Source organism: Gymnodraco acuticeps, unplaced genomic scaffold (genome assembly GCF_902827175.1).
Source record: "Gymnodraco acuticeps unplaced genomic scaffold, fGymAcu1.1, whole genome shotgun sequence".
In the NCBI taxonomy this organism is placed as follows: domain Eukaryota; kingdom Metazoa; phylum Chordata; class Actinopteri; order Perciformes; family Bathydraconidae; genus Gymnodraco; species Gymnodraco acuticeps.
The window spans coordinates 2938173-2966171 of record NW_022991219.1 but is presented as its reverse complement, the minus strand read 5'-3'; the positions used below and the strand labels follow the sequence as shown (position 1 = coordinate 2966171).

The 27999-nt window shown below is 42.9% G+C and overlaps 1 protein-coding gene across 6 annotated transcripts; it reads right to left on the bottom strand.

Annotated features, from left to right (window-relative positions):
• Positions 1-1751: 1751 nt before the first annotated feature.
• On the bottom strand, positions 1752-27999 carry ldb1b (LIM-domain binding 1b). Of its 6 annotated transcripts, none has more exons than XM_034239362.1 (11): positions 27831-27999; positions 14909-15011; positions 11317-11361; positions 10990-11065; positions 10799-10901; positions 10498-10670; positions 9258-9380; positions 8076-8159; positions 4600-4723; positions 4369-4514; positions 1752-3817 (listed from the first exon to the last, which is right to left on the bottom strand). In XM_034239362.1, the coding sequence occupies exons 1-11, from the start codon at positions 27856-27858 to the stop codon at positions 3587-3589; spliced, it is 1236 nt and encodes a 411-aa protein (XP_034095253.1). In that variant the 5' UTR covers positions 27859-27999; the 3' UTR covers positions 1752-3586. The 6 variants fall into 6 exon arrangements, with proteins under 6 accessions (XP_034095253.1, XP_034095251.1, XP_034095256.1 ...); XM_034239360.1 differs by lacking the exon at positions 27831-27999 and adding an exon at positions 21018-21149; XM_034239365.1 differs by lacking the exon at positions 27831-27999 and adding an exon at positions 17494-17873.

Sequence of the window (27999 nt, the reverse complement as noted above, 5' to 3'; positions counted from 1 at the left end):
AAGGATGCATGTTTATGCGTAATAATAAATGTTCCCTAGCCTTTCCTTAAATGTACCAGTGCATAACCTTTGTTTATTATGACCAGTGTTGGGACTAACACGTTACAAACTAACGAGTTACTGTAACGCGACTACCTTTTGCGGTAACTAATAACGTTACTTGTTACCTATTCCCATTCGGTAACACCGTTATAGTTACTGTGATTTAAATGGGTGCGTTACTGCGTTACATTATGTGATCCAACTGAACCGAATCTCCCTGCGGATGTAATTTACAGGCGAATACAGCGATGTCCTCTCACAGTACCATGGGAAAGTGACCAGAGAGGAGTGATGATTGGTTAACGCGGGGTAACATTTCAGGGTAAGCCAATCAGAGACAGAGTTGGGGGGGTCTTGCCTTATGGGGAAAATACACGGGCCGTTTCTCAATCTCTAGGAAACTGGCTTCCAAGCCAATATTTCAAGGATGCTACATCATCGAGTGCCGCCGAAGGACTGTTCCAATCTCCAGCATACTTGGAATCCCACCGAGGCCGCGTCCTTGGTTTGGGGGTAATTTGGAGGCTGCACATGGGTAGACTTCGCGTCCTTAAAATCCCCACAATGCTTTGCGCACGGACCAATTTCAAAAACCCTTGCGGAGAATGGCTGAACCGACGCAGCACACATTTAAATGTAAGTAGGCCTATGTAGTGGCGTAGAACATGTGTTGTTAATATTGTTACTTTGTTACATTTGTTTTGTTATCACCAAAAAATGTGTTCCGTGAAAGTAAAGCAAGTTCATAATTAGATAGACATCGTGAGGTATTATTTTCGGTACAGTTTATGTTGAAACCGTTAGAGTAAGTGGCACACTTGTTAGTCTGTTCCATTCTTCTTCGTTTTCCGAAGCCGTGGCTTGGAAGTATACTGGCTTCGTTTCTGAAGGAAATGACTTGGAAGTACGCGACTGCCAAGCCAGCATCCTCGCGATTGAGAGAAACGGCCAACCAAACACACACACACACACACCACACACACACACACACACACACACACACACACTACACACACACACACACACACACACACACACACACACACACACACACACACACACACACACACACACACACACACACACACACACACACACACACCACACACACACACACACACACACACACACACACACACACACACACACACACACACACACACACACACACACCACACACACACACACCACACACACACACACACACACACACACCACACACACACACACCACAACTTGGAGTTATAACCACTATTTTCAATTTGTGGGGATAAAGGACGCAACAAATATTACGGTCAAATGTAAACTGTGTGCAGGACAGAAAGCATTGTCCACATCGAATAACAGAAATGCCAATCTCCTGAAGCACCTAACTAATGTACATGTGGGGAGTTGTCTTTTATCTTACTGTGTCACAGAATAACACAAACACTTGTATTGTTATTATTTTTTAAAGTAACTTGTTACTTTTATAATTTAGTAACTAATAAAGTAACTAGTTACTTTTTTGAGAGCAGTAACTATAACTATTACTAGTTTATTACTTGCCCAACACTGATGACTAACTACTACATCCTGCTTTTTGCCATTCGAAACACTAAGAAGAATGCCGATGGAGTCGACCTTTAGGCGTTCAAAATGGACCGAACCCAGAAACACTGACAAGCACCAACACTTCGTAGTTGTGTTATATTCATTACAAGACCCTCTTTTAAAGTGAAAATGTATCTTTTTATTGGTACCATACATTAATTATCAAGGGCAGAAACTAACCAAATCAAAAAATATATATCAAACAATGATTTTTTTTCTACAGGGATTGAAAAAAAAGGTACAAGTCACCATTCAAACTCAGTCATAACTGTGGCTGGAATCAACTGTAAGGAAATGGAAATGTACAAAACAAAAAGAGCTTCAGCTGTTTTTAAATCAGACTTTACAAACTCCGCATTGCTACCCAATAGGACGACTGAACTTAATGTTAAGCTGGCTTTAGAAGATGTCTGGGTGGTTGATGGTATCATTCGGGTGGTTGTGAAAGACACTGCACAAATGAAGGCGATTTGGACAGAAACTTCATTTTTTTTTTTAAATCAGCTTTAGCCAGTGAGGAAAGATGAAATTCACCGGTTAACAAACATTGTGTGAGCACATTCACTTGACATCAAGTTGAAAGTTGCAGTACACAAAATTGTGATAGATGCCAAGTGGAAAATCACTTCCTGTATAGATGAAATATGTGTCAATTTCAAAAATGTCCCAAAAATAAATTAAGAAAGAAAAACTGAAAACTGTAAAATCATCACGCTATGGTGCCGTTGTACCCCCCGGAGGTTTTGTAATTTAATTTACACAAGTTCTTAAAAAAGAGGGAGGGGGAAAGAGCATGTGGGAAGGGGACAGGTTCATGAGTGTTTTTTCTCCTTTTTCCTATTTTTGTTTCTTTACATTAGATCGGGATGGCTTTAGGTAAATCTAAGTAAGAATACATTTTATTACAGTCAGACAGAACTTTGCTACTACCTTAAATATACAAGCACAAATACACAAATTTAAATCTCCAAAAAAAAGGAACGAAAAGACAAAATAAAAACATCCACACTAAATTATTTCTCTTTTATAAACATAAAAGATAAAAACAATATACTTTAGAGGGGGAGGGATAAAAGTCCTGTGTTGCTCCTTGGTCTGTAGCTTTTCAGTATTGGTAGAAAATAAAAAAACAACAATTGAAATGAAGGCGTTTAATACAAATTAAAAAACATTCTAGGGAAATATATACTGTATAAAAACTCTTAAAATGTGTAACTGTGTGTGTGTGTGTGTGTGTGTGTTGTTAATGCTCTTCGTTTGAAAGACTGCATCCATGGTAGTCTAATCAGAGATGGCTCTGGTACTAGGGGACTCCTTCAATTATGTTCGTGTGTGTGTGTATGACATTTCCCTAGTGCCACATTTCAGCTGTCCTACAAGTGTGTGGATTTCAATGGTTTTATAGACGGACTCTGAATTCTGGGCTGTCTGTTTCAGCAAAGCCACAAGTAAGCCCCTTACTCGCTCCTCACACACTTCACACTCTCACACACACACATACTCTATTAACAAACGTTACCAGTGGCTTGTGCGTCGACGGAGCAGACCAGAATTGAGAGCAACTCGCCACCAAGTTGTGGCCTCGCTGACACCATCCCCTCCACCCCGGGCCCTACATGTTTATTCAGTACGGATGGTTTAGTGTGCACAGTTCTCCCCTGGATTAAATCCCTTGCGCCTCCTCGGTCACATCCACCCGATCTTTGACGGGACATTTGCGACAAGGAAAAGGGAGAAAGAGGGGAGACACAGTGGTTAAATATGGGGGAGTCACAGCATTGGCTCAGTGACGTTGCCTGAGACATGCCAAGCCCCCTCGGGCCCGTGTGTGTGATGACTCTGAGCTCTACAGTGATGTCTGGGTTGCTGCTGTTGCACTCGTGGCTGTCGGGGTAGGGATGGGGGGTCTGAGGAGTGGCAGAGAGGGGGTTTGTGAGGAGGTGGCGGGGCTCTACTGCGATGCCTGTGAGGTGGGGTTGTCGCTCTTGCTCTCCTGGCTGGAGGGGGCCTTGTTGTTCCAGGGCGAGTTGGAGCCCAGCGCCGGGGAGTTGTTGAAGCTGTCCTCGTCGTCGATGCCGTTGGCCGCGTCAAACTGCGTGTTCTCCAGCCGCGTGATCAGGCGCTCGTCCTCGTCGCCAAACTCCCCTCCCATCAGCGTGGGCTCTCCCACCACCATCACATCCTGCAGGGACGCAAAACAGGAAGCAGAGCCATCAATGTATTGTTTGACAGAAGATGAATGGCTATCATGCCAAGTAAAATACAAGAGGTAAATGTATTCATCTTCCACCTTATGTCAGAAATAACCTATTACTTTGTACACTTTGTGTCAAATGTTCATTAACCTGTTAAGAATGTGCCTTTGTAGTTCTTGAGGAAATTGACTTATTTACTATTAACCCTTCATTACACATGTGTATTTATCCCCAAATCGTCTGTCAGACCGTAAATACTTTCAGGCCATGTCCATTTAAAAAATGTGGCTATTCAAAATTGGCTGCACATGTGATTACATTTTCATATTTACTGTGCATTTAATATGCAATAGTATTTATTGTTTACGTATTTTTAGAGACATTTGTTTTCACTTAAAATAGTCCTGGGGGTCATGTGTCCTTATTTGGTCAGTTTAATGGCCTGTGAACTCCAGTTGATGTCTGAATGCAGCAGTGATGGTTGTGTTGGAGGTGTAATAGCAGAGTGCTGACACTAGATGGCAGTGCTTGTACTCACTGGAACTTGGCTGGACAGAGGGAAGCCACTGCCAGGGCTTTTCTTTTTGTTGTTGTTGTTATTATTAGTTCCTCCTCCGCTGATGGTGCTTCCACCTGACATCTTACGCTTCCGCCGTTTGTTCGGCGCCTGTCTTGATGGCTCAGCTGCAGAGAAGCGAGAGAGTTACAGATACATCTCCTGGGGGTTTATGTGGATGTATTTTCCTTTTATTCTACACTGTTCACTTACCTGGCGGTGCCACCATCCTCTGCCATTTCTGGAAGAGGCAGGTCTTGAGGCAGTCTCTGGGGCTGAGGCTGTACGTCTTGTGTCTGGACATCAGCTCCTGCATGGGCTCCAGAATTACACACAGCTGGAGGAAGGAACAAAAAGAGAGGCGAGTGAGTAAACATCACATTGTTCCGCCCCATCATTCTTCGCTGGTGTTACTGACTTCAAATTCTCAGATGTCTCAGGACTCAAGCTAATCCCATTTCAACCATGGTGATTTTTAAACTTGCCAACATGAGGTGACTTTTTTAGCATCTGTAAACCAGACTGAAACTGCAGTTCAAGTCTAACCAGTGCAGCCTCCTCCACAGCTCCACCATAACCACATCTCTTTGTTAAAGGTCCCATGTCATGCTTTTCCGGTTATTACCCGTCCCCTTGTGTGTTATGAAAGTGCTTGTGGAGCCTCGCAGCGGCGAAACTGTGGCACACTTACACTGTAGGTGTGTGGGGGTGCGGGTGCTAGTGGAGCCTCGCAGATGGGGGTGCTGCAGCCCCCTCAGCACCCCTCGCAGCAACCAGGGAATGAACCCAGCTCAGACTGTCCGCTCATCGCAGCAGCGAGCCGTGCAACGTCCCGCCAACACGGCACCCAGACCCCACGCAGCATTCTCATCTGTTTGTCATTGCTGGTGTCATTTTCTGGTTGGTAACAAACGCCATTGTAACACATAATCGCTGTAACGGTGGTGGACTCATCAGAACAGAGTGGGCGAGCTGACCAATCAGAGCACAGTGGGCTCACAGCGAGGGGGGGGGCAGGAGCTCCAACAAGCCGTTTAGGACAGAGTGAATACACATACTATACAGAGATGCTGTATGAGAAACCAACGTGATTTTGGAAAATTGAATGTAAATCTATTCTAGTAGACCTCAACAATGGAATTATGATCAGTAGAAATGGCCATGACATGTGACCTTTAAATATTGGTCTGGCTTTACGAGCTACATAGAAAACATGTGTTATGGACAGGGGTGCTCATAACTTGTTTGCCCTGGTTCTCAAAGGAGCACCTGGAGATGTTGCTTGGTGCGCATCCTTAAAATGAAATAAACCGGACCTTTTGAGGGGTACTTGACTTTATGAACGGAGGGGGGGGAGTTGCGCTAGTGAGCACGCTCATGAACTGTTTGCCGGAGCCTCGCAGCAGGGTTACTGTGCGGTTAGCAAGGGGTAGAGCGAGGGATCGCAGATACCGTCATGCTCGCGGACGGATTAAAAAAATTAAACCTAAATGGCTCGCAAATTATACTTTGGCAGCCGTTAATATACCTGGACGGCCCGCCAAGTAAAGTCTATGTGTGGGAAACCCTGCTATCTTACCAGTTCTTATGCAACTCGCAAATACCTCTCTCTCTCTCTTTTCTTTCTCTCTCTTCTCTTTTTTCTCTCTCTCTTCTCTAATCTCTCTTTTCTTTCTCTCAATGTTGGTGCGCAAATGCGCCTTTTTTCAAATGATCCAGTGCTCTTTTGTTGACGCACCAGTTATGTGCAGCCCTGGTTATGGATGTTCACATCACATTTTTTTTTTTTTATGTGTGACTGAATCTAGCTTTTTCCTTTCTGATATTGTTGCTTACTGTGGCTTTGTCTGGAGGTAGGGGTGGGCAGGACTTCGGTCTTAAAAATTTCAAGTTCTCATCATTTTTTTACTCTAGTTCAGGGGTGGGGAACCTTTTTCCTCTCAAGGGCCACTTCAATTTTTCAACATCCTCCGAGGGCCGTACAAATGATTGACCTCTGCTTAAAAATACTAAAATCACAGCCCATTCATTTCACTTTTCTTTCATGCTGTGCAAAGAAAAAGCAACCTCTTAATCCAGATATCTCACCATGACTCGTGTTTGCATGCACGTGCACGGTTGTGGCATGACCACCAAACATAAAAATGTTTACATTTCAAAAGTTAAAAGCATCAATCTGGTGCACTTTGAGAGCAACATTAGGAGATCTGTGGATACATCTCTCAACACCCATATGAAACAGAACTGTAAACAGATTTCTTTTTCTTACAAATCACTCCCCTTTTAAACTATATTCTTGTTTATTAATAATAACTACTTTTTACTGTCATATAGTATTTTATACCCGTTTACTTTATTCTCTTATTTTTTTATAACTATAATGATCATATAAAGATGTGCCTTTACCTCACTGGTGGTAGAAAAAGCTTCTTATATTCGTTAGCATAGCTAGCTAACCAGATGCTAATAACAACACAGTTATTGACTGTATGATCAGTATGACAGATCGCCACTGGGCTTTCAACTAAAGACACAGCCACGCAAAAACTGCGGCATGTGTACGGCTCCTTATGGGTACTGCAATTTTTGGATGTGCCGGAGTGACGTTCTGGTGCTCTCTGTCAGCACTGCACCCCTGTCAGATGAGACATATACCACGTGATGACACGTTAGGCTCGTGTTGTGTTCAAGGACCCTGACAGGAAAAACAGGCACTTGCTTGTTTAATTATTTTGCGGTCTAGATTTTAAATTGTTTGCGTGTGTTTATAAATTACCTCGAGGGCCGTACCAAATGGTCTCGCGGTCCGTATACGGCCCGGAGGTTCCCCACCCCTGATCTAGGGTTTATTTTTTACAGCCCCTCTACTTGTACTTTCTCCTGTAACCATTATATGTTTCAAAGAGCCAAATCAATCAAGTTAAACATTTTTTAAAACAGCACCATTATTAATAAAAAACCTTTCCTTTCTCTACATAACCTTTCTCTACATGTGAAAATTATTCCTCTAGAAACTCAAGTACGCAACTGTATTTGAAATCATGAAATATATTCCTTATTTACTAAATTGATTTAGTTTTGCAATTTCAAAAATACAAATGTGGACCTTTATAAACAATAATAAAATATCTTGTCATTTTTCAGAAACTATTATTATCCGATTAAAGGTGGGGTAGGTAAGTTTGAGAAACCGGCTCGAGCAGAGGTCGTGTTAACCGAATATTTTCCGTCTATGACCGATTTTTTTTAAACAATGACGGAAAAATCTGAAAGCAGTCCGTCATTTTGACAGATTAGAACAAACTCAGAACAGCGCCAAAGCTTCCCCGCAGCGAGGCTCCGGTGTTATGCATGCCCGCCAAAAAGGAGATAATATCGTTTCCATACCTAACTTTGCCGTACAAATCATTGAAATATCTTTGAGTACTTTACGCTGTGGCGCGCTCTTGCGAGGTGCAGTGGGCATGCAAAACACCGGCGCTAACAGTTAACGAGCGTCAGCCCCCCCTGTTGACAGTTCACGAGCGTGCAGTCCCCCCCCCATGATCTATGGCAAAATTGATGAAGCTCACTGACTCAAGGTACCTATAACTGGAAGCCACCTAGGTGTATTTTCTTAAATAGCTTTTCCCAAAAACACCAAGACCAGTTTCATTCTATAGGTAAAATGTTGTGAGTGCTCCACTTACTCGGAGGTAGTTGAGAGTGGAGTTCGACAGGCCACATCTTGTTATGTTTTTGGACAGCTGGTCCAGCATCTGTGGGTCCTGGGCCTGAGACACAAATAGTGGTCAGATTAAAAGGCTGAAACTCACTCACACATCACTATATACACACACAGACACTAGTGTTGTCACGATACCAACATTTTGGTTTCGATACCAAGTCAAGAATTGCGATTCCGATTATTTTTCGATACTTTTCTTTTATTATTTTCATGCTCAATAAAATTGTAGTTTATCTGTTAAGTGTTTTCTTACAACATGGTCTCTTCTTTATACTTGAGTTTATGTGATTTATTTGATAGTTAACTTTATATTTTATTAACATGTAATAGTACAGTAATATAAATAATTATTGACAAAATATACATTGCAGATGTTAGCCACATTGGTAAGTTAGCTAAAAAGATAGCCATATTAGACCGTTATCATTGCCATTAATTGCCTCGTCAAACTACGAAAACTTTCGTTTGTCACAAAATAAATTACACTTGTTTGAGTTAGATTTGAGGGCATGGGCTTGAGCATGATGTAATTATGTTATCACATTCGCTAACCTGTCTGTCTTTAAATTCTTTAAACAGCTCTGGATGCCGGTCGTCAGGTGCAAAGCCAAGTCTGATGTGTTGGCTCTCTTGGTTTGCAGGGATCTAAAACATGTCTCACAGACAGGCCTCGTGGTGTCCGTAGGCTTGCCCTCACTGTCAGAGATATAGCTCAAATACTTCCAAATTTCGCTTCTGGCGTCTTTTGTGTCAACAAGCCGAGGCGCAGCGGCAGCTGCACTCCCACTTGCAGCCATGCTTCTCCTTTTCTCACATGCTCTGGCAGCTAGCGCGTGGCCGCGTGCACGAGAGAGGGGAGGGACTTAGAGCGTGCTTGAGAGGGGAGGGACTGCAGGCACGGCTGCAGTGCAGGGAGTGGAAGCAGAGCGCTGAACACACACGGCTCTTATTAAAACTGCGCTTTCTCACCGGAGTACTTTCCCCCGTCATTCTTAAAGTACCGATACTAATGAAACGGAAGAATCGTAACGTCTTTTAACGGCAGGGTATCGTGGTACCTTTCAATTATCGGTACACCGTGCAACACTAACAGACACATCAGTGAACTATATGTAGCTGATCCCACTCCTACACTCATACTCACATGCATGGCCAGTATACTGCGGGGGATGAGTTCACGGTGTTGTCTGATGCTGAAGTGCCACGTCTTTATCCTCATCATGTCGTCAAACATGAACTCCAGGTACAAGCGTCCTTCTACACACACCTGAAACAGATCAGAGGACTCACGTCAGGATACAGTAGTTGAACTCTTTGTAATCTTTGCAGAAACAAGTAAATGTTGCACTGCTGCCAACAGGTAAATCAAACAATATATTGATTGATTTAGAACATGAGTTTCACATCAATATAATTATGTTCTCCATTTTTTTGAGTACTTGGACAGAATGCAATTATTAAACAGTGAAAAAGCAATGCAATTTTCCTCTCCAGAACACAAGTAATTGCTCTGAGCTTTTGTTCTGTGAAGGGAACGGTCCACGCTATTTCTTTTACACCACTGTTTACTGGAGTAAACTCAAGATTTCCCCCTGTGTTTTGCAAGTCTGATGCTCCATGAGTTCAAGTTGAACCCCTCTGGGCCTATGAATCTTTTTTTTTTTTTAAAGTTAGGTTTTAATTTGGTGCGCAGGTTGTGTCTTACATTAGAGATTCAGAAAAACACAGGCAGAGAAAGAGATAAAGAAAAGAGCGTCTTGACAGCAAGTTAGTAATCTGGATTCTATTTAACTGCCAATCTGCCACCAACACCCACAAATGATCTTGGTTCAACCCACGGTACTTTGGGAAGTGATTGTGATCTTGTCTGTCGAAGAGCAAGCGAACAAGCGTGTTTGAAGCAAGTATCAAGTCAGCGGTTATGTATCTGTGCAGTGTGTGTCCAGTTTAATTGTGGCTGAATAATTGCTACAACTCTTCCACTTGATAAAGGTCAAGGCGCTCCGGTTAGCACTGAAGCTAGCAGCGACAATAAAAACGCATTCCTTTATTTGCCACGCCCACGGTATGTATACCCATAATGACCCTTCAGGGAGACATGGTCCCATATGGTAAGAAGCGGAAGCTAAGAACCATTTAGAGTCAATTTGAATGTTTTTTTAAATCCATTCTGGCACATACCTCATCCAAAACGTATTTATTGTTTAGGAGAAATGTTATGCATTGTTTAGGAGTCACAAGCAAAAAGTCTGTATTTTTCTTATCAAATTTAAAGTGATTTTTATTCTAATCTGTAATAAAAAATTACATGAAACAGCCACACATATTTCCAACAAATTTAGAGACACAATAACAGCAATGATTGCAAACACACACACACACACCTGTGTAAACATGGGCTTTCCATTCTGGGTGACCATGGTGCACTGATCACAGTCAAGGGAGACAAAGTTATTGTGGAAGGACTCCTTGGGATGTTTCAGCACATAGTAGAGCTCAGTGGCACCGCCCTCGAATATACTCCGGAAGTACCTCGGGATCAACGTCCGGCCAATTGCTGAGGAGAGAAAACAAAAAGGGGCATGAGACAAAGTATAATATGAAGTCTATAAGAATGCAGGACTTTTGAGAGCAGTATATGTGTGAAAGGTAGAGGCAATATGTTCTAGTGACTTTGTTTCTTACTGTAACGTTTGGGTCCATCCTCCAGACAGAAAGTAATCGTCAACATGGCGTCGTCTTCAAAGAACTCTGTAGTAAATGCATCCCACCATAGGTTATCGCACTCCTACAGGGTTAAACAGGGGAGAAAATAATTAGTGACAAACACAATTCTTGGATTTTGTTTTTGGATGTGCATATGTGTGCCTACGAACCTCTGTCCAATTCTGTAGCCGTTTGTTGAGTTCAAATATTCTGTAGTCTGTCTGGTTGCCATATGGTGTGTGCCGCCTATCATAGAAAGGCAGAAGGAGGGGAAAACAAAAACAGGAAAGGGGGGTTGAGAACAGTTAGCTTCTGGTATGTGCTTCCATGCTGTTAGGGCAGTTTTACTACCTAGTTTAGCCTCGTCACAGACTAAATACAAAATCTGTTTTAAAAGTGAGATAAGAGCACAAGTTCCCACGGCCTAATCTTTACTTGTGTTGTTGTTGCCTTTTTCACCTAAGCTGAAGATAATGGAAAACAATTCAGTCTTTTACCCTATTCCGGGCTCAAGGTATGTGGGAGGATACATCGGGGTGGGACTGGAGAAAATAAAGAGAAAGAGAGGTTATTAGATTGAGCTATAGCGCTAATATGCCCTCCTCCATTGGCTTGTCTGTCTTTATGAGTCTGGGATGCAAGCCAAACATGGCACAAATTGGATGATACAAGGAGACAGTAAATAACAACACTTCTCAAACACACAAACCTTGTCTTGCTCGGTGCAAGACAAGGTTTGACAGCACACAATCCTGCAGAGGTATAGACCTTAGACTAACTGATGAGTCAAGATAATTCAGTTTTGGCATTACATGTTAGTTTCTATTCTAACAGCTTTTACCCCTTAGTCAATGTAATTCAACAGGCATTTTCTTCGGAAGGGTAGGTGGCTAAAATAACACTACACTAAAACAAACAGGCATCTTTCACCAATCAACAGCAAATTGACAGGTGCACTATTTGGCTCAAAATCACCAATAAACCAAGAGGTGTCCCCAGAATCCGTTTCAACAAGGTGTTCAAAAGAATGGACTCTATGCTGTAACCTGTACACTACACTAAAACCAAACTGAGCACCCGAGCCTGGGAAATGTAGTAAACCATTGAAGTGTTATTCTGATTATTACATTACATTGCATTTAGCTGACGCTTTTATCCAAAGCGACTTACAATAAGTGTGTTCGACCAACAAAATACAACTTGATGAAAACAGAATCATATAAGTACATCAGGCTTCATAGAGCCAAACATTTCAAGTGCTACTCAACTGGCTTTAGATAAGCCAGTCCTTTATTAGTATAAAAGTGCTTCGTTAATAGTTCTATCGCTCGAAGTAGAGTCGAAAGAGATGAGTTTTCAGTCTGCGCCGGAAGATGTGCAAGCTATCTGCCGTCCTGATGTCAATGGGGAGCTCATTCCACCATCCTGGAGCCAGGACAGCAAACCCACGTGTTTTTGCTGATGGGAACTTGGGTCCCCCTCGCAGCGAGGGCGCAGCGAGTCGTTTGGCTGATGCAGAGCGGAGTGCACGTGCTGGGGTGTACGGTTTAACCATGTCCTGGATGTACGAAGGGCCAGATCCATTCGCAGCATGGTACGCAAGTACCAGTGTCTTGAAGTGGATTCTAGCAGTTACCGGAAGCCAGTGGAGGGAGCGGAGGAGCGGAGTGGTGTGGGAGAATTTAGGAAGGTTGAAGACCAGACGAGCCGCTGCATTCTGGATGAGCTGCAGAGGTCGGATGGCACATGCAGGTAGACCAGCCAGGAGGGAGTTGCAGTAGTCTAGGCGTGAGATGACGAGAGCCTGGACCAGAACCTGAGTCGCTTTCTGGGTCAGCTGGGGACGTATCTTCCTGATGTTGTAAAGCGTGTATCTGCAGCAACGGGTTGTAGCAGCGATTATAGAGTGTGAAGGTCCAGTCTGTGCACCTGCCTTTACGAACGCAACACTACCAGGGATGTAGCTGTTTTTTTAACTTAATTTTTACCAATCTATTGTCTGAAACCAGTTTTCTGGTACATTTGAAACCTAATGTCCATCTTCATTTCTTAGAGTGTTTGTTCATGAAGTTTATAATCGGGTATAATGTTGTTGAATCATGATATTCAAGAATAAAATGTGGATAACATGGTAATATGCACATGTAAAATAGGGCTGGGCGATATTGAGAAAATCTAATATTTTTGATAAAATACCTTAATGTTAATATTGCCATTATAATCAAAGTTGAACTACCGATGCTTTCACTTAAATGTACGCAATGATATTTTTGATAAATAATAATCAGTGACATTCAAATAATGATTTAGTGGGTAAAGCAAACGATAGAACAGCCAGAAAAATCTGGTAAATTCTGAAAAGTAAATCACATTACTGTAATGAAACACAAAGGACAACAAATGTTTTAATTAATGCTGTCAAAATTATCGCGTTAACGGCGGTAATTCATTTTTTTAAATTAATTGCATTAAAATATTTAACGCATGTGCAGAATGGCCCGCCCCATACATCCCACCAGTGGCAGCGCCAGGGTATGGCTGGGGTAGGCTACACCCATACCAAGAAATGGCTTAGCCCCACCATGAAAAATGATGTTAAAGTAAGCAAAATAAAGTCTGCCAACTCGCGGAGTAAATTGCACAGACAGCAGTTAGTCAGATTGATTCCAGTAGCCACTTGTCTGGAAATACGGAAGACCAGAAACGGTTTTGAAAACTTTTGTCACGTAGTGATCGTCTTCTCAATAGAACATCTTTGATAACGTCTTCTGGCCAATCAGAATCAAGATAACGGCGTGGTGTTGTTGCAGGAAGTCCCGACGGAGAATACTTTTGCTGTAGTACAGGTAACACATAACTGGTACGCAGGTTATGTGCGTAATCTGAAATGCGTACCGTCACTTGTGTCACAAAGCGCATTTGCGTACCGACGTACTTGTGAAGCTTTTCCAGAAGGCGGTTAGATCACCGGACGACAGAGTCGGTCTCCGTGTGCACAGACAGGGCTGCTGTTAACGTCGGTCTGTACAACGGAATTGTGCCAAAACTACGCCAACCGGCTGCGGAGGGAGACTCCCCCCCCTTCACTGGAGAACTGCGCTAAAACAGCTGATCACAACGTTCACACTCTGTGGTCACGAAGTACTCCACTAGCCCCCCCCCCGTTGACTTTCCTGAAGTACTCCCCCGTTGATAGAAATCAACACGTAATGAATTAAGACCCCACGGTTTGATGATTGATAGGTGCTCTCTTTCATTTTGACACACAGAAAAATGTTACAATAAACATGTTAAATGGATATATCCGCCTTCTTTCATTTATCTTTCCATTCCCAACAATATACATAAAGAAATGGCATATTTTGGACATAGTTCGAATGGTGATTAATCATGATTAATTAATTTTTAAGCTGTGATTAATCTGATTAAAAATTGTAATCGTTTGACAGCCCTAGTTTTAATATATCAAAAGTCAAAGGCGATAACGAAACACGTATCCCAATAATGATATACTGTTGATATATTGCCTATCCTTAATATGACAATATTGTGCAACAATCCAGCCGGCTATAAATATAGGCTTTTGTAAAGTTATGGTTCCAAAAAGTCTCTCCTTGACCTCCCGATACTGATATTTTGAGTGGAATACATATTTCCCAAAAAATAGATAACGGCATCTTTCCCATTTTTCTAAAGTTGTCACGATTTTTGGGGTATTGTGACTTCCTTTGGCAATGATAATCATGCAGCAAAATCTGATATTTTGATGCAAAATAGAACCAGTCACTTCAGTTCAAATTCACAAAACGGTTGTTCCTTCCTGTGGCCAGGATCAAAACTACTTTCTACAGTTTGCTGATTGGCATGACTACCAGCTGCCACACTGAATCTATTACCAGTGGACATTTTCCAGACTAACATATTGTTGAGGAAATTAAACTCATGATACTGAGGCTGGATTTGCTTGGCTGTGTAAACATGGCGTGCAATAATAAAAGCACCTGTCGAAGATGTTTAAAGGCTGCAGCTTGAACTCCTAACCCAGAGCAGATACACAAAACACAAAAAACACAAGGACATTCAACTCACCCCACGTCTCTGTCCAGCATGGTGCCGGGGTGGAAGGGGGGGAAAGTGCTACCGTTGGGGGGCTCCTTCGGGGAGTACAGTTTGAAGGACTTGGAAGAACAGCCTGTATGAGAGATACGAAAAACAAGAGAGAACATAAGAGTTTCATTTTTATAATATAGGCTAAGTTGTTTGAAATGTTCGAATGAAATCCCTGAAAATCACGACGGTGTGCTCTGGTAAATCTGGTTATAGATAATGGGTCTATTAATCCACAAACATAAGGATTATCAGTGCAAATCTTTCACGATTTTGTTTTTGTTAACCCAGCTGTAAATAAAGGCCTAAATTATAAGCCAAAGCCGAAAAAACTCAAATGAGAGAACACACAAAAATGGTAACAGAACAAGTCACTTCACCCTCGGGAATTACAGTGCTGCTTCGAATCACAGTTATTCACTTTTGGAGTGACACTTACAGTACAAAGACTGACTACCATGTGAGCGAGAAGGCACATGCAGCCTGAACGGGCCAGTGTGGCCCAGTTTCAGTTGGCTGCACTCATTCACAGGTCATCCCAAATACACCAATCTTGTTTCATGAAGGCACAAAACAACAACAAGATGAGGAGGAGCCTCTTGTAAACAAAGCGCTTCTACTGAACTCCCACAGAAAGTGCTGCCCAACAACTCCATAAATAACCATAAAATACCAAGCAGACCAATACTGACTGTTCACACCAATAAAATAAACCTGATGAATCTTTCTCTCACACATACTGCTGCAACCGTTGTTCTACTCTAATTGCCCAGCTCTGCAATAAAGGCCATCCAGGCGTGCCAGCCTCCAGGTCATGACCCCTGCCGTCACCATGGTGAAGCCCCGCCTCATTAATGTCTCTCTGTCTTGTCTCTGCATATTAAACGTCTCTCTGACTATGTGTGCATGTATGAAAGAGATTTAAATCTAGAGGCCTAGACAGGGAGAGATAAGCTTTTATTGCATTCATAGGAAGGGAAACAGCAGAAGTCATGTGAGATATAATATATATATATGTTTAATTATAAATGTTATATAAAACAATGACAATGTAAATGCCTCTCTTCGTTGAAGGGTTTAAAAAAAAAAACACAACATTTCAACACAACATTCCTTACCAAAGTACTCTTATTGTATTTTGGTCAAAGAATGTGTAGTTATACAAAATGCAGATATCAACAGACTGTATGGCCTGACAGCCCAGTCATAAACTGACCTTAGGGGCCACACAAATACATATCATTGTAGTGTGACTTAATTGTGTTCGCAACCATATAAACCAAACTTCCCTTTAAACAAAAAAGTGCATCTTTAAGAAGACTAACAACATCAGGGTTCCTACTGTACTTTAAGCTACTCTTATTGATAAGGGATACATAAAGAAATAACTTCAGATCTTCAAAACAAGATTTGCACCATCTAAATGGCAACCAAAAAACATCCATTAGAAACCCAGCCTTTACTTTATGTAAAAGCAAGTTGTTTACTGTGTGAGTCAGGCCTGCTATATGCACCACCAGAGGAAAACAAATGGGTTTGATAAATAAATAAATAATCGATGGTTATGTGTCCATTAGTTGTTGAGAGCTCCATTAGCTCCTCTCCTCTCCTGTTAGCGGTTAATGACAGGCAGTCACAATCACATCAGCTGGACTCCACTTCCTCCACTGGGAATCATGTTCCTCTACAAGTAGACACACTACACCATATACATATTATACATCACATTATCTTCCTGGCTTGATGTAATGGGCAGCCCACCCTCAAAACAAATCTCGACTCAAATGTTGAGTAACATCGACGTCAAAAACACAGCTAGCATTCCATTTCCTTTGAACACCAACCACAGAAAAGCAAGTCAGCTTTACAAAGTCTCCTCTAAATAAGAGTAATCTATAGTGGTTTTGCTACTCCAGACTGCCACCATAATTGCAAAAAGGGACAAGTAGCCCATCTAAACGGGATATTGACGATAGCTACATGGTAAACCATTAACCTACGTTAGCAAACTTTCTACAAAAAAAGACATGAAGATGAAGTTGAGTTTCGTAAGCAGCACCTAGAAATGTATTTTCCAATGTCTGTGGAGTTTATAACTTTACCAGTCGAAGGACATCTGACGTGCAGTTGTCTGCTTACAAAGGCAGAGGCAGCCAGCGAATAATGCTAACACTTGTGTTAGCTAGGCTAAAATGTTAAACAGGTGATATCAGGACGCCCGTGAACTTCGCTACAAAATGCCCACCACTTCTCTTTTTAACAAGCCCGACAGCTATGTAAACATAGACCAAACACGACAAACAAACTCGAGATCTTGAACCACCAAATGTTCAACCCTGCCCCATGGGCCTGCAAGGCAAGCTAACGTTAGCACAGCTAGAACACAGTTAACAGTTAGCTGGTGTTAGCCGAGTTGCTAACGCCTTAGCGTTAAATCCCCTTTCAACGAGAAAGCACCGAAATAAAATGAGAAAGTCACAACCACGGCAGCCCGTAAACCACATTTAGGCACTACAACAGTGAGACATTGCAGTCAAAGTGTGTGTTCGGAAAAAGCGACCCTTTACCTGCAAAGAAGTCCAATCAGAAAATTGATGTTTACAGATCCGTGATGATAGACCGTGTGTACGCTCCGTGCGTAAAAACGGATAGGCCCGCTGGACGGCGGTTGGCTGGACGCAACGTACCAACACAATACGTCCCCCTGAACAGGATCGATGAAAAAATCTCCTCTAACCGCGAGACTGAAACGGAATAAAGCCTAAATTGCGGGAGTCGGTCGGTTATGTTTTGTCCCGCATGAGGCCTTGTCAGTGGGCTGAAGCCTGCTGTGGGTTTACATACGGACCCAGATGAGCCCTTTGTTCACGGGAGGACATGAACAATAGCTGTAGGCCCTCCTCCTCCTCTCCCTCCGCAATGCATTTGCTCCTCTATCCTCTGCCCAGCACCGCAAGCCGCCCTCTCCCCCCTTATCTCCTCTCCTCCCCCCCCCACTAATGCACAACTGCACATGAAGGTTGTCTGGTAAGCATTTTTTTCTTCCTTCTTAACATCCCATCCCTTCCTTGTAACTGACACAGATGAGAATTGGCCTAATGCAGCCTAGTGGAAGTGTGTTTGGAAATAAACATCATGCTGACTGCTAAGTGGTTTTCATGTTTGCCTAATTAGTGCACATCAACAACTAATCTGAGACAGTGACAGCCAAGACCCTGGTCATATGCATAATACACCATGGGTGCACCCATGCAGAGTGAGGCATCCACTGCTGAAGCAGCAGGCTGATCAGTTAAAAATCTGATCAAGATCTTACAAATTAGCTTACATTTTCGGATAACAGACTATTGTTTACAATTAATTTAGTCTCCCAAGGTAGACCCGGAAAGCCATTACCATAGGGAATTTCTCTCTCTGCATACACACACAAACACACATACAAACACACACAAACAGGAAGCACTAAGCCAAAGGGAGAATCCTATAGGCCTCTAAATCTGCTTAAATCGCCTCAAATTATAATCAGATATTCAGATCACAGCCAGCCACGGCTCGCCCATATGGCTGAGGTTGGGATATAAAAAGAACAAGCAGTATTGGGTCAGTAGTTTCTTCATATATTTATAGAAGAATATGTCATGATATCTGCTTATTTCATAAACACTGTTTAACCCCTAAAAGATGACATGTGATCCCATATCAACGTTGACAAATTATTTCCTTTCAAACATGGAAGTGCTTTCTTCCGCTGTCTCAATTATTGCAGCCACCAGCATGAACGTGGTTCTGATTTATACACTACCCATGTACTAGGAGAGTGAAAACACAATGTTTCATTAATGATTTATTCACAAATTAAGCTGCTCTTGGGAGCCGCTCGGTGGAAACAGCTAACAGGCTTTCACAGAGGCTGCTGTGCAACTGAAGACCGGTGCTAATAGGTTACATTTGTATTACATCATAATTTAACATTATTTAGTTAGTATATTAGGGCTGCAAAATCAAAACTTAATTTCCTTATTGAATCTTAAACGTATTTCCTAGATTAGTAAATTGGTCTATAAAATGTTTCAACAAAAAATGGCCATCTTAGTTTTTCAAAGTCCAAGGTAATGTCTTTAAGGTCGTGCTTTGGAATCCTAAAACCCAACGTTCACATTAATATGATGTCAAACAAAAGAAAGCAGGAAAAAACTGCATGTTCTGCAAGTTTCTGCATGATAATTCTTGCAGCTCTTATACAAATATGTATGGTCCTGTAACATCATAACATATCGACCCCATTGTATCATACACTGGGGTCAGATACATTTTCGCATTGGTCTTACACATTTTGGATATTTATGATATATTATCATTTCCCCTCATACCTTAATTTATTTATTTTCCAATTGCTTAAAATGTTTGTATCTTTTTTTATAAAAAAAAAGCCAAACTGATAAAATATGCAAAGGTATAACAGAAATTAAGGTTAAATACACAAATTGAATTAATCATAAAAAATCAATGGGATGACATTGATTTGATTCATCATCCATGTAGTAATAATAAAGTCCATCAGTCAAACCTCCATTCGACCCCAATTATCTCAGTCCCGTGACACACTACTGTTTTAATTGTGGCTGCTCCATCGTCTGCGACATTCTGATGTGACGGTGCAGCAGGCATACATAATTATAATTTTTCATTGGATATTTTCTGGCCGTGTCTCATAAACTGTTCTTTTCTGCTTTTTTGACTACAGAGAGTTTTGCCTTACTCTGACATATGTTGCAGATCGTTTCTCTCTGGATATGCAGTCTTGGAGCCCTATATCCTCACATTTGCAACAGAAAGACAACAACTAGGATGCAGACGTCCTGGCAGACTCGTGTTGGAAGAAGTGTGGTGAAGTGCAGAGTCTCCCAGAAACAGACAAGTAGAGAGGATAAGCTGCTCTAAGGCCTGTCTCTCACCCGAGGAGCAACAAAGATGCTCGGGCTGAGTTTATGTACATTGGTTTGACCGTGCTAAGCGTGTGACACGAGCTCTTCACAGCTCACGAGGCTGCTGTCAGTCTTTTGGCTGCATCTGTGTGTGAGTCTAGTACCAGGGGGAGGTATAGTCAGCAGTAGCTTAGAGTGTGTGTTGTGGGTGACTTATGTGGATTTGCCTATCTTACATTTGCTGGCCCCTGTAGCCATGGCAACACAAGTAGTCAATGCTGTCACAACCGGAGCGAAGCTAAGAACCATCCATGGAAATGGACACACAAGGGTTAATCCTGTGTGTGTGTGTCTCCGGCGCTCACCCATTCAAATGGTACATGACGGGGTTAATCCTCAGTGTGTGTGTGTGTGTGTGTGTGTGTGTGTGTGTGTGTGTGTGTGTGTGTGTGTGTGTGTGTGTGTGTGTGTGTGTGTGTGTGTGTGTGTGTGTGTGTGTGTGTGTGTGTGTGTGTGTGTGTGTGTGTGTGGTGGGCTGACAGAGAAGAGGTGGGGGTAGGAGGTGTGTCAGGATAAGGCTTGAAGGGCTTACACACACAGTCTCTTTCGCTCTCAGGCATAGGGCAGGCCTTATCTACAACCAGCACCCCAACCAGCGAGTCTCTCACACACACACACACACACACACACACACACACACACACACACACACACACACACACACACACACACACACACACACACACACACACACACACACACACACACACACACACACACACACACACACACACACACAGCTGCCTTACCTTCACTTCACCAGTTAGCCCTATTTCAAACTTGCATTCACACCTGAAGCCATAAATCCATGTACAATAACTGATTAAAGCTGGAGTGTGAGGTTGAATAAACTCCCAGAAGTGCCTGATGTGATGTTTTCACTAAGCTCACACATAAACCGACAAGTGCAACTACTTTGTCAATGTAAAAGAAACAGACTTTCATTATTTTTTAATGTCTCAGACCACAATCCAAGAGAAACATCAAGAAAAAAAACTATGAGGCCTTTTCTTTTTCAGCTTTGTTGCTATATTTGACATCAGGAATTACTTCTTGAATCAGCTATGAGAAAGACCACAAGGAAAAGGTCAGGAAGAGCGACTTACCTCCCTCAGTTTCAAGCTGTTCTGACATCGCCATTTTGTCACCCACAAATGCACTTTCACAGCTATAAACTGATCTAACTCAAACACTTTTGGTCTCTGTTTTCATGCCTCTCCCTTCTTTCTGATATCTCCCATGTCCAGACTGTCAGGCTCAGGGGCACGAGAAAGAGGGGGGGGGGGGGAGGATGCCTACAGTGTGTTTGAGTGTAAATGTGTGTGTGCTCTCACGCACGGGTCGCCTGTGTATGTGCAAATGTGTGCAGCCTGCCACTTCCACTCACTAGTCAACAGGAAACTGAGCGGCGCACACATCTGCCAGAGTTCTGATAACAACCGTCCCCGTCACCCTGCCTTCAGCGTTAATCGCTGATCTGGAGACAGTCTAGTGTTGGAGTGAGAGCAGAAACAGCCCTCACTGAACTGATCGCAGCTTAGGGTGACATCAGTTCATTTGAGCTTTCTCTCAAACAGAAATAAAACACTCCTGTTCTCACAGATCTAATTCTTTGCTTTTCCCTGAGTGCCACGCCAACGGTACTGTTTCATGGCATGTTACCCTTTAAAGTCAGACATACTGTAAACACATCAATAGTGAAGACAGTCCCGTTCCTTTATATGGAAGCTCAATGTCTCTGGGGCTCTTTTCTGTGGACACTATCTGCCAGATTTGATACACTTGGCCGCTCAGGCCTCTTTGCTCTCTTCCTGGATCAGATGGAGGGACAGAGATCTGTGTGTCTGATTCAGCTCCAGGACAAGCTGACACTATTTCTGAGGAATAAGTCAGTTTAGAACAAACAGTCTGCCAGTCAGAATCTCCAACACTTAACTGCAGTGGAACTTGTACGCTTGTACATTTTGCACTATATTTTATACCTCGACCTGTACTTTCAAACTAAACTAAATTGTTCTGAGATCTTCTATTGATTCAGATTTCACAAACATAACATCTAATGACTTAAATCAGACGAAAATATTGTGCACTGTAAATTAAACACGAAAGAAATTACCTTCACCTCAGCTGACTACAACATAAAATGATATTTATGCTGCATTCAAGTGGTGTTGGAATATTGAAATAAAGTCGTCGCAACCTTGAAAAAATGTGTGTTGATTAGGAAAGGTTGGGGAAAATGTTGGTTCGGCAGATGAAAGTAAATGTTGGGTTAAAGATAAGAAACCGTTAATTAAATCATGTTTTGCACATTGATGTTTTGCTCATGTAACTTGTAACTACAAAGCCAAAGTAATCAAGACTGACTTGCTCAACCGCTTAGAGATGTCCTGCCCCTTTGCCTATCACGTACAATGTGTTGGAGCGCTAGCCAATAGAAGTTCGAGTGTGACATGGTGATGTCACTACGTTATAGAAGTAAACAAAGGAATACAATAGAGGCGTTTCAGACAAGGGGGGAGTGTGGCAAAGAAACTCCCTCTGGAGGGAACTTTTGGATTTTAGCCTTTGCAGACCGTTTACATGCATAAAAACCTATATAGTATAACACTACACAAAAGGGAAAACCTCAGATAGATAACTTCTTCAAACTAAGCTGTTAAAGCAAAAGAGTCCAACCCAGATCCAAGATTCATTTAACTCGAACCGTCTTTTTATAAATGTAACTAAATGAACATAACTTTTACTTGTCATCCAGTTCTAGTTTATAACTAAACAATATTAATAATCGTATTTAATATGATTCAAACACATTTAGTAAAAATTGTATAAATGTTCTTCATAAATTGAAAAGGAATTACAAAGGTATTTCGGCATTGCCGAGCTTACTTATCAAATAAAAAATGCAACCACTGCTTATTTATCAGACAGGAAATAGCTTTTGATGCGGCAGCAACGACAGACAAAAGAACAATAATCAAAGTTGTTATGCTAATGAGCTTCATGATTGAAACTGTATGCAAATGATGCCTTTGTTACTCTGCACAAAGTGATCGCTCTTCCTTTGATTTACATTCAGGACTTCATTGTGCATAATTACTATAGACAGTACATGTGGATCATTACGTGGGGGGGGGGGGGGAAATGAGATCTGACCTACAATCAGAGCGGCTTCTTTGACGGCAGCGCCCTCTACTGGCCCTGACGAGCCGGTGTGTTTGTTTTCATGCTGCCCGACAGTGTTTTCTCACTCGTTGGGTGAATGCCCTGCTCAGGATTCTCTCTGGCAGGCGAACACAGACTCACTGCAACAAGGGAACTTCAGCAGCCTCTCATGTCAGTGCAGGCCGACGGGTGAGGGGATTAAATCAGCAAAAAGTACCCTGGTGGGAGCACTAATATATATTATTATTATTATATTAGTATCCAAAAGAATGACATGCAAATAACATAGTAACTTAAAGCTCTGCATTATTAGCCACCATCCTCAGATTTTACCCCTCACACTGGCATTTCACAGGTGGCTTAGCCTTTAAGAGAGTGTGTGTGTGCGTGTGTGTGTGTGTGTGTGTGTGTGTGTGTGTGTGTGTGTGTGTGTGTGTGTGTGTGTGTGTGTGTGTGTGTGTGTGTGTGTGTAGGTGTGTGTCAGCTGACAGCTGTGTGAGGGGGGATGACAGTGCCCTGATGCTGCGTTCTCTGTTCTCTGGGAGCCATTTTGTCTGTCTCTGATCTCAGAGTCAGGTCTGTACCCCCCACCACCCTTCAGCCAATCACGTCACCACTCAGCCTTGCAGAAAACATAGAAACACGGTCTGATCCCTCTCTCTCTCACACCCATCTCTCCCTCCCAACCCTCTCCTCCTGCGCTCCTACGGTGCTCATCTCCCTCTAACCTGTTTTTTATGTGGATCTTCTTTACCCCCCCCTCCCACCTTCTCCGTCACCTCTCTTCTCTCCTTGTTTCCCTTTCTTGTCGCCCTCCCTCCTCCTCTACCTCTCTCTTAATCCACATCCCTCCTCAGTATCTGCTCACTCCTTCTCTCTCTCTCTCTCTCTCTCTCTCACTCACTCCTTCTCTCTCTCTCTCTCCTCCCCCCTCCTCAGGCTCTCTCTTGTTGTGCAACCCGTTTCTAAACAGCTCAGCCTTTGTGCGTTTTGTCTGTTACCATTTCAGCCGGACTGCAGTCTTTACTCATTTTCCTCCAATCAGGGACACCATGTGACTCTCTGCATGAGAGGGCACAGTCCCTTCCCCCTTCTCTCCTCCCTCCCTCCCTCTCTCCTCCTCTCCCCTTCCCTCATCTAGCCAGCCAGTCAGCCAGGCAACATACGCTAGCAATCAAGGGAGTCAAAGAGAACAAGGGAGTGAGGGGAGGGGGGGAAGCAAGGATAAAGATATATACACACTGCATAGGGAAACAGTGTGAAAGGGGGAGATGTGAGGGGAGGGGGGTTGTAATGGAAGGTCTGTGTAGGTCAGCGCAGAGTCTGATTGAACGTTAAACATCTGTATCTGCAGAGAGCACAATCTATTGTCTGATTTTCCCTGAATGTATCGCTGCACATCCCCACACACACCACTACGATGTTTATGTCATCCACATGTTGGGGCACATGCTGCGCACACACACACACACTCTGAGCCCACACAAGAAGGGGGAGGGTCCCTGTGTGTTGAACACGGCTCTGGAATGTAAACAAGAGAGACTGGGAGAAAGAGAAGGGGGACGACTGCAGAGAGACTTTGTAGTTTTACATTATATTCCATATTCTATAATCATACAGCATCTATTGACCCGTTTCTAAGTTGTTTTAGTGTATAAAAGCAAGTGGAGGCATAAGTGTGCTATAACCAGCATCACTGTACGGGGTCAAGCTCCGGGTTCATATTAAGTTGAGTCAATGGAAGTGATTGTTCCACATTTGGAGGCAGTGTTTACATTGGTTTTCATTTGCGTCACGTTGTAGAGGTGAAGTTTGACTCACCACACACATTGTTTCAGACCTCCGGGATTGCATGATAGAAAATAAAATGAATGACTTGTTGGTCTTTTACAAAGTTATAACTTTACTTATGTTGCTTTCATCAAGAAAATATATTTTGCTAAAGAGAAGCAGCTCTTTTCCCGTAAGAGGAAAATACATCTTAACAAAAAACAGGGACAATCCCTAAAGCGGAGAAACTGAGGCAAAAAAAGGGGGAACACCACAGAGAACAATATGAGAGCAAAAGTGGAGTGCATAAGAGTGCGGTCGTAACGTCGTTTTTGAAATTTCCATGACCACGTTGATTAAGTATGCAATCTGACCGCAAGATAGCTAAGGCCCGGTTCTAAACAAACGCTCCTGCCTCTGCTGAGGCTTGTTTAACGGCTGAGGTGGCAGCGTTTGCCTTCATAGCACGGGGCGCTGCGCACAGATTGAAAACACGCGCGCGCACACACACACGGAAACTCTTGTGTGCATGCGGTCACATTTAACGCTGGTACACCATGTTTCCTCATGTGTTCAAGGCAAATTGTCGTCTGGTTTGTCTAGAGTTTGTCCTTGCTGATGGCTTAGATGTCTGGTTTGATCACTGAGACAATATCTCTCTTTTTGTCCACTTTTCTACATCTTTTTTACTTGAATTGTGTGTCATGGGTAAAATAATTGCCGTTCACGATATGATTACGAACTTGTGAAATGACACTAAGACATGGAAACAGATCTTTTATTTTGTGAAAACCAATCATTCTTAAATACATTTTTCATAAATCCTACAACATAAATAAATACATTAGATTTAAATGTAATCAGGCACCATTTTTCGCTTCTCTATCATCAATCAGCTTTTAAATCATTCAATCAAATTCTCCATTATAAACGTTTTGTGAGTGTTTTTTATCTGGATAATATCTAATGCATACGACTGTAGAGGCAGGGATGAGTTGTCGCTTAATTTGCCTCCCTAAACTTTCAGCCTTTGAAATAATCTGTCAGCGAAAAATATTTTCCAAACCGCAGAACAAGGGCCCAGTTAGTGTTTCCATCTTTCTAATGATTAAAGTCGTGGCTGGCAACAGAGTAATGTGATGCTGGATGCGTGGTCGGCTAGATTTCTGAATCCACATCCCTGCTGTTTGAGGGCTGACCACAGCGGCCACTGAGGCCTGGGAGGCAGGAGAGAGAGGAGGCCACGTCAGACACACACACACACACACACACACACACACACACACACACACACACACACACACACACACACACACACACACACACACACACACACACACACACACACACACACACACACACACACACACACACACACACACACACACACACACACACACACACACACACACACACACACACACACACACACACACACACACACACACACACACACACACACAAACACTTATTCCTCCTGCTCTCTTGCTGCTGCATATTGTGTGGCAGTAGTTCCTGACTACATCTATCATTATTATGAATACTTTTTCAGCAATGGGATTATATTTCATGTCCTATCAGGAGTGCAACATAAATCGCTATAACACTTAATATACTGCCTGGCTGAGCCTCAGTGGAGCAGGGTTTATTTCCAGATTCCTCTTACTTTGCCGTCCTCTGTCTTATTAAAGCTAATAAAAAGAGGAGGATTATCCGTTTGCTGTCAGGGACTCGACACCCAAACACAACAGTTCGGGAACTGCTGGGAGTTCCTCAGCCTTTGTGGTCGCCCACCTCTCAATATGGAGGTCTAATATGACGGATATTACTCCCTGCAGGTCGCTCGCGGTGGCTCGGCTCCCAGAAGCCCCCAGTGCTCAACTTTAACACATTTTATAAAAAAATAGTGACAAGCAAAACCCCTGACTGCTGAGCTGGTTTATCATCATGTCGCTTTGAAGCCTGGCCTGAAATTAAAGTGTGTTGTCGATCGGATTCCCAGCAGCGGGTCAAGAGAGGACAGAGGGGGAAGTGGATGTGATTGAAAGCAGCAGCAATAAACAAATGGTGATGCCAGTAGTTTGAAATGTGCAAGACAAAGTCAGTACTTCTCACCAATGCACTCACTGACCTTCCGTGAACTCGTGACAATAGGACTTCTGAGTAAAAAGAGGCCATTATACAACAATGCAAGCGTTAGGGATGCTAAAACTCATACAGCCAAACAAATGTGATGATGCTGCATTTGACTTGTCATTGAGAAAAAATCTGAATGAGTAGAATCCGACAGTCTCGCGCACTTGATGCATGTTAGATGATGTACTCCTGTGTGAGCTGTGGAACATCAAACGCTCATTAAAAGCTGGTGTGGGAAGAAGCGCAGCATCAATCATGCAGGCCTTTTGATACGAGCAAGTGACCTTTGCCCTTTGCCCTCTATACCCTATTCTCTTCTGGCATCTCTACACGAGAGGCCGATAAGTGAGTGTAACATCTGTGTCGACTTTAAAAAGATAACTGCTGTTAACCCGGGCCATCGGTCAGAAATCATCAGCAAGAACAAAAACAAAGTGGTGGAGGTAGAGAAGAAGAAGAAGAAGAAGTAGCATTCGTGGTGCCATAGCAACAACTTCATGCCCAGATGTTTGCAGCGGCAACAGAGATTTTATTTTCATCTACAAACTAAACAACAAATCAGACTGAAGAAAAAGTGAAGATGAAACAGAATACATGTAGATCTATTCTAGCTGTTGCCTTAGTCTCCATCTTATCAGCCATCACAGAGGGCGACCTCCCATGAGCCTTTGCACACAGAGCCCAAGGGCCCCGGGGCTCCCTGCCTCTCGCTGCCCGAGTCACGCCACGGCAGCGGCTGCACTCTCCGACCAAAATACAACAACAACAAGGACCAGAAAAAGGCAGCAGCAGCAGCAGCAGCAACGGGGCTGTCGTTAATGGCAACCATCACTACGGCAGCTACTTACCGGGACACGCGCAGCCGCCCACGGACATCTTCTCACATGTCTGGTGTGAATCCGATCAGAATGATGGTGGTTGGGTCTGTGATCCCCGGCTCTCTCTTCTCTCACCAGTCACTGCTGCCGCCACTGAGGCTGCTCACAGAGCGTCTGTTATCCCCACTGTTCACATACA

Bases quoted from the DNA above. Each gene is read 5' to 3' on its own strand.
- ldb1b (XM_034239360.1), bottom strand. From the start codon at position 21,051: ATGGCGATGTCAGAACAGCTTGAAACTGAGGGAG. The intron at 15,012-21,017 runs GTAAGTCGCTCT...TCTCTCATACAG, and splicing joins ACAGCTTGAAACTGAGGGAG to GCTGTTCTTCCAAGTCCTTC. The intron at 11,362-14,908 runs GTGAGTTGAATG...TATTTTCTCCAG, and splicing joins ATGCTGGACAGAGACGTGGG to TCCCACCCCGATGTATCCTC.